Here is a 7,607-nt window from a genome sequence, read left to right on the forward strand (position 1 = left end):
TTCTCCAAATGAGATACACAAAGAGCTTAAAATCCCCTAAGTATCAGTTTCGGGATTCTTATCCAGGATCCTCCACTTTTCATCAAATAGTACCTTACACTGCTCTGAATAAGTTATTCTGATCCCCTTCTCTACACACACCTACAATCACGATGGTTGAAATAAAAACTAAATGATCTCTGACAGAACAGCAGAAGCAGTGTTTGGGATATAGTGACCTCCTGTGAGTTTGAAATTGACAGTTCCATTACGAATAACCCAGCCTTGAAATTTATCAAATTAACACTATAAACTAGGAAAAGTATTTTAAATGTAATTCTCCAGTCATTTTGTCAGCAGTGAAAGTTTTTTTTTATAACTGTCTTGTGATATTGCACTTGCGCTACATTGACTATATTTTTCTATAATGACACCTTCAGCCATTAGATCTTTGCAGAGAGATCCTCAGAAATATTTCTCTGTGAATCATAGAATCGGAGAATAGTTTGGGTTGGAAGGGACCTCTAAAGGTCATCTAGTCCAAGCCCCCTGCTGTGGGCAGGGACATCTTCAACTAGATCGGGTTGCTCAGAGCCCCGTCCAACCTGACCTGGAATGTTTCCAGGGATGGGGCATCCACCACCTCTCTGGGAAACCTGTGCCAGTGTCTCACCACCCTCAGTGTAAAAAATGTCTTCCTTATATCTAGTCTATATCTACCCCCCTTTAGTTTAAAGCCATTCCCCCTTGTCCTGTCACAACAGGCCCTGCTAAAAAGTTTGCTGCCATCTTTTTTAGAAGCCCCTTTAAGTACTGATAGGCTGCAATAAGGTCTCCCCGAAGCCTCCTCTTCTCTAGGCTGAACAACCCCAACTCTCTCAGCCTTTCTTCACAGGAGAGGTGTTCCGTCCCCCTGATCATTTTCATGGCCCTGTTCTGGACCTGCTCCAACAGGTCCGTGTCTTTCTTGTGCTGAGGGCTCCAGAGCTGGACGCAGTACTCCAGGTGGGGTCTCACCAGAGCAGAGTAGAGGGGCAGAATCACCTCCCTCGACCTGCTGGCCATGCTTCTTTTGATGCAGCCCAGGATACGATTGGCCTTCTGGGCTGCGAGCGCACATTGCTGGCTCATGTCCAGCTTTTCATCCACCAGTACCCCCAAGTCCTTCTTGGCAGGGCTGCTCCCAATCCCTTCATCCCCCAGCCTGTATTGATACTGGGGGTTGCCCTGACCCAGGTGCAGGACCTTGCACTTGGCCTTGTTAAGCCTCATGAAGTTCACACAGGCCCACTTCTCGAGCTTGTCCAGGTCCCTCTGGATGGCATCCCGTCCCTCTGGCGTGTCGACCGCACCACTCAGCTTGGTGTCATCTGCAAACTTGCTGAGGGTGCACTTGATCCCGCTGTCTATGTCACTGATGAAGATATTAAACAGTACCGGTCCCAACACGGACCCCTGCGGGACGCCACTCGTCACCAGCCTCCATCTGGACATTGAGCCGTTGACCACTACCCTCTGGATGCGACCATCTAACCAATTCCTCACCCACCGGACAGTCCACCCATCAAATCCATACCTCTCCAGTTTAGAGAGAAGGATGTTGTGGGGGACCGTGTCAAAGGCCTTACAGAGGTCCAGACAGATGACATCTGTAGCCCTTCCCGTGTCCACTCATGTAGTCACTCCATCATAGAAGGCCACTAGGTTGGTCAGGCAGGACTTGCCCTTGGTGAAGCCGTGCTGGCTGTCTCGAATCACCTCCCTGTCCTCCATGTGCCTTAGCATAGCTTCCAGGAGGATCTGTTCCATGATCTTCCCAGGCACAGAGGTGAGACTAACTGGCCTGTGAACTTTAAGCAATTTAGCAAAATAGAGACTGGCACTGTTTGAATGCTTGGCTTGCTGTGATTATGATAAATACCAGGAAAGGCACAGAAAGAGAGGGTCACTGATTATTTTCTCCCCCAACACAGCAGTTTCCATTCACTTTTGTCATCTCACTTTGCAGTACTGAAGATGTCCTGGTTTTGGTTTTATCTGCCCCTCCATCTTCTCATGGCGGCTTGCTTGTGTTATTCCATAAAAGCACCCACCACCAGTTCCCAACAGAGCTTCAAGACCGATCTCTTCAATTTCTACCACTCCCTGATGCTTGCTGATGGTAAGGAAACTACAATTCACCTGCTGAAGGATATACCTAAAAGGTAAGAGCAAATCAGTCCCTCCTATTCTCAGATACTTCCCTATGACACTGGTAGCTGCACACTACCAGTACAAGCCAAGAATTGCTATGCACCTGCAGAGCTCTATCAGTACCCACTGAATTTCCAGAGAAATGCCCCATTTCTGTCACGCCTAAGTGTCATTACATTGCCCAGAATCTGGAAGGACCCTCTGAGATGAAGTTTAGATTCACGTACGCGTTTCAGGAAGCTTTCTGTGATGTTTGTCAGAGCACCAGCAAAGCTGATACAGAACAGGTGGGCTCCAACAGCAGTTGTGTCACATAAACAGCCTGGCTTCAGAACTGCAGAGACACATCGGCCATCCTACATTCACTGTAAAATACAAGAATTTTACCTAACAAATTAACTATCCCAAAAATCAATAGAATAACTGCACAGACTTCTTATCTCATCAGAAAAACTTCTGCCAGTGTCCTGCATGCTGGAAGTGTTTTTGCTGAATGGCACTAAAGCTTGTTAAAATCAAAAGTGCTTTGCATGTGGAAATTCCACAGATTCTTCACTTCCCCAAAATATCTGTAAAGTTTTCTGACATATCTAGATATGTAGGTAATCTAGATATTACAACTGGCACTGCATCTTGGGTAGCAAAGACTGATCTGCTTGTTTGGGAAGAGACACACTTCAAGTGGTTTAATCAGACTCCACTTTGGACAGTGACCAACACATACAGATTTTGACATACGCCCGAGCAGAGTGGTCATGGAGCAGAGAATGAGCCAGATGGTTCAGTCTCGATATGCATTGCACAGAAAGAAACGGGAACATGGCACATGTTACATAATGTGATGATGCTCACAAGAGCAAAACTAGGAGCTCTCCTTGTTAAAGGCAAATGGGTATTGAAATCTCAGAGAAAAGTGAATTTTGCTATGCTTTTGTGGCATAACATTAAGATTGCAATTAGGAAGCAAAACCCCCTTCAGTTTAGATGATCAGGTAAGGACCTTATGAACCCCAGAGTCGTCCAAACAGGAAACCAAGAGATGACAATTTTGGCTTAAAGTAAAAGACTCAAGAATGTGGAGTTGTTTCCAGTGAAGCTTGACTCTGGCCCAGTAGCCATATCCTGAAAGTAAGCCAGACCTCTAGGCTGACATGATCTATCCATATTGACTAGGCTTGTCTCACCAGTGAACAAAAAAAACCTCAAATTGCCTTCATTTAACTGCAGAGTGACTGACCCCAGTCCAAACATTTCTGTGGCTGTCTACAGTCCCTATATACCAAAACAACAGAAATAAACAGAAGACCAAAGGAGTGAGACAGGAGGCTGGACTTTACTGTAAATAAGCAGGAATCAAAACCCGACCGAGTAGACTAATGTTGCTTTGTACTGCTCACACACAGCAGCCTCTGTCATGAAGGCAAGTAAGTTAGAACTGTCCTGGATGAAACTGCCATTGACATCTGATAGTCTTCAGGATTGGCTAAAACTATTCTGTTATATCCACTTCATCTGACACCCAGGAAGACCTAGATATGCAAGCACATATGAGAGAGTATAGGCTCTAAGAGCTTTCACTGAACTCCAGTCAGGAAATCCTGTGAAAAAGCATACCAATTCCTCAGAGTTAGCCAATGGGTGGTTATCTGGAAGGCAGTCAGTTTATCACATCCATCATCCAAAAGAACCAGGTAAGTACTGAGATATGATATTCACCTGAAGTATGTTAAAATTTAGTGGGAAAAATATTGCCTATGTTAAGTCGCTAAAACTTCCAGCGAATATTTGTGTATTAGAAAAAAAAAACCCAGAGCATGTATTCTTCCCACAGCTGAAGATTTCAGACATTCACCATCCCCTTGTGTTGATGCACCTCAAAGGGGAACAGTCATTTCTACCCACAGTGGAGTGACCCACATCAGAATGGCTGATTACAAGGAGTCTCAGGCAGACTTGAATTTCCTGACACTTTCCCTCTGTTTTTAATCCACATTTACAGGTACTACTTTGTTTTGGAGGAAGGCAGAGCCCTTGCACCTTTCACAATAACAGTGACACCCTGTGATGTTCCCATTGAATGGAGCATACTTGTGCACAAGGCTTCAGCAAGTTTCCTTGGAAAAGCAGCACAAGGTAAGACCCTCAGCCTGCCTGAGCAGAGACAGGGAAAGCCCAAGTTATTCATAAGGAGTTGTGTTACAGGAAATTCCCCACAAGCTTAAACATCTCATGCTTCCCTCTCCTGTAAACTGCCATGGGCTGAAAAGGACATCCCTCTCCATGGGTGAAACGTGGGAACCCATGGGATTTTGCAATCAACTCAAGTAAATCAAGGATTACATGTGAAAAAGTCAAAATCACAGGATAATATTTGGGAACAACACTGGGTGTTCGGGGCTCCACAAGCATGGATCAGCTTCATAAGCCGTTTGTACTGGCCCAAACTTCCCTCTGCTGTTTCAGCTCTTTTTCTGTGGCTCAAGCCACTTGAACTCGTCATTTTGCTCCCCACAGTGATGTGCAGAAGATTTAGCCGTTTATTTTTCTAGGAATACCATCTACCATGGCAGTGGGCATTATGCTGCCTTTAGCTCAAGAGGAAATTCCATTCTCTTTCATGATTTTTTGAATTAATTTTTCACACTAAAATCTGAAAGCTGCCGTTAACAAGTTCTTACCTGTCAGGCAGGTACACCTGACTGAGGAGTTCAAATAACATTCCTTTGAAGTAACAAATTTTCCCTCTTCATAGGAGACAGTCAGTGGCACAAAACTAAACCAAAGAAAATGCCTTTCATAGAAAGTATGAGTCTCCTTGAAGAAAAGTACCCAAAGAGACAGCCTTTGGAAGAAGAAAATTGTAGGGACATCAGGCACGATACAAGTCAGGCTTTTGCAAGTTATGGTTTTATAATTATATTCTTTTTGAAAACATAATTCTACAACTGCACTGCTAAAATAAAAGCTACTCAAATTTTATTTTAATAAATTGCCAGAAGCAAAAAGTATTTTTAGTTATAATCACTGTTTTCAGGAAGAAAATAGGATGTTCCCTGACATATCAACAATAAAACCTATGCAATGTGCTTTATTTCATGTCTGTTAAAACAAAAGTTACAAGTCTGCTTTTTGCCTGCAGGTGATCATGATACACAAGAGGTCTCAAAATCTCAGAAGGCTCCAAGCATGGTGTCCACCATTTTTAACTATAAGGGAAATTCTGTAGAGACTTACATGGGTATGTCTTCTCATTCTGCCCTTTATATGCTAGAGTTCTTATCCACTGAGCGAGACACACACATTACTGTGTACTTAACAACTGACACAACATCTGGGCAGCTCTATCCAGAACTTCCAGTGGATCCACGCATAGATGTTATTGGCATTGGGCATACAACAGTGACTCTGACCTGGAAACACAGTCCCTCTGTCTTGCAACATAGAGAAAACATCCAGTACTGCCTTCTGGTTAATGAAAAGCACAACTATAAGAGCTTATGTGCTGCTGAGACAGCAATCAGATCCTCTGGAATGAAACTGCCACCTACATTAGCTTTGTCTCTCTCTCCGTACCTTCTTGAACCGCAGCAGGTGATGATATTGTCAAACAGTGAATTGAGCATCATCAACAAAGCAAGTAGTGGGGAAGTCAGGCAGATATGCATGGGTACCAAGAACACTTACACAGTGCTCAATCTCAGTCCCAGCACTCAGTATTACTTTGACGTTTTTATTGTCAATCTCCTCACAAATGCCAGCGCTGCTTACACCGGGACGTTTGCAAGAACCCTGGAAGAACCTGAACCTAAGGTGATGGAGCTGAAAGATGGGAAAGTGATTCAGGTTGTCCTGGATGGGAAAAACCAGAAATTCTACAGTCTGCAGTACCAGGCGAGGCACAAGAAAATACAATTCACCTTTCAGTTGTGTCGTGGCCAGGTACGAGTTCACATAATGAAGAATGGTAAAACAGTGGCATTGGAGAACATCTCAGGGCTGAGGTATTTCTTACTGAAGGGAAAGCTGCTGGACACATATTTGGTGCAGCTGAGGTCCACAGAGGAGTCTAACTCTTCTGTGAAAGTACAGGTGTCCCCCCATTTCCACAAGCCCTTATTCCCACTTCTTCCAGAGAGCTTAAAAATCAAGTCCTTCAGTAAACTGAGGACCTGCAACTCTGTTACCATTGCCTGGCTAGGAACACAAGAGGAGAGCAAGTACTGTGTGTACAAGAAAAGGATTGAAGAAGATCGGGTCTGGATGGAACTGCGGAGTGCAGACAGGTGTTCTGGACCTGAATCTCGGCACAAGTCCGAGAAAGTGCTGTGCAAGTATTTCTATGATATAAATCTCCAGCGAGCCGTCACCACGGAGACCATCAAAGGGCTGGATGCGGGGACACTTTACTTGTTTGATGTTTATCTCTTTGGGCCATCTGGCATCCCCGTCAGGTATCACAGCAAAGTTGTGAAGACCAGAAAAAAATGTTGAAGGTTTTTAAAGAAATGTTTTGAAATGAGTGAATGAAGATTATTATCAAAGTCTATGCCAATCCATGCTATAGCCTGTGCAGTTTAAAATATGCTGACTCACAAAAAAATTAAAGCCGTGAGATTCTACGGAGGAAACAGTTGTCTAGATCATTACACTTACTTTTGCATCTTCTCTCTGTATAAGGTGGTTTTTTTTTTCCCCTCAGCTGCCTCATTCAGACATCAAAAACAGACCTGTGAAACAAATCCATGCACATGGAAAAAAAATACCCACAATGGCACCCATGAGAAATAGATTGGTTACCTAAAATGCTTCTGAAATCCAATACAGAAGTGATAGGAAATGCCTCTCAAGAAGCACACACCATTATTTTAAAGTCCCAGAGAGTTTTCTACTTTGTGTAACTCCATCAGCTAACAAGGAACTGAAAGACCCCACAAGTCAAGCTGCTCTTGAGCAACTGAACTTCCCTGCTGCTTGAACAGGGATGGAGACAAAAAGAAATGAAAAAAAGCAGTGAAACTGGTGTAAAGCTCCACACCTTGAGTAAAGCAGGCTGAAATACGTCTTCCCCTATTACCTGCATGTTTGCTTGGCTTTCATTTCTATAGAGAAACTGTGCTTGGTTAGAAACAGACAAAATTCAGGCCAAGAACTGGCTCTGGATCTAGCTTTTCTGGGGAGTATACAAATATACTGCTGTGCTGCTGCCCATTGAGGAAAGCAGCAAGTAAGGAATCTTGCCATGGAAAGGAGGTTTTCATCTATAGTCTCTGATATCAAGCCCATGTCTATCACTGTGTGACTCTGAGTGTAATATATTCACTCTTTACACCCTTAACCCAGCCTATATCAATGAATGCATTGCTTTAGGAAAAAATAAATGTGGTTTTCCTATTAAATATTATGGATGGAAACTATTTGTAGTAAAAATCCTGACA

At 43.6% G+C, this 7,607-nt stretch overlaps 1 protein-coding gene across 1 annotated transcript; it reads left to right on the top strand.

The window, feature by feature from the left end:
* The first annotated feature begins 1,995 nt into the window (after positions 1 to 1,995).
* LOC143160423 (protein NDNF-like) lies at positions 1,996 to 6,670 on the top strand. Its single transcript, XM_076338149.1, has 3 exons — positions 1,996 to 2,183; positions 4,172 to 4,305; positions 5,312 to 6,670. The coding sequence occupies exons 1-3, from the start codon at positions 1,996 to 1,998 to the stop codon at positions 6,661 to 6,663; spliced, it is 1,674 nt and encodes a 557-aa protein (XP_076194264.1). The 3' UTR covers positions 6,664 to 6,670.
* Positions 6,671 to 7,607: the final 937 nt, after the last annotated feature.

The sequence above is a fragment of the Aptenodytes patagonicus genome, chromosome 5 (genome assembly GCF_965638725.1).
Source record: "Aptenodytes patagonicus chromosome 5, bAptPat1.pri.cur, whole genome shotgun sequence".
Lineage (NCBI taxonomy): Eukaryota > Metazoa > Chordata > Aves > Sphenisciformes > Spheniscidae > Aptenodytes > Aptenodytes patagonicus.

Excerpts from the sequence above, each read along its gene's own strand:
- LOC143160423 (XM_076338149.1), top strand. The coding sequence starts at position 1,996 with ATGTCCTGGTTTTGGTTTTATCTGCCCCTCCATCTTCTCATGGCGGCT. Across the intron at positions 2,184-4,171 it reads CTGAAGGATATACCTAAAAG|GTACTACTTTGTTTTGGAGG; the intron begins GTAAGAGCAAAT and ends CCACATTTACAG. Across the intron at positions 4,306-5,311 it reads CCTTGGAAAAGCAGCACAAG|GTGATCATGATACACAAGAG; the intron begins GTAAGACCCTCA and ends TTTTGCCTGCAG.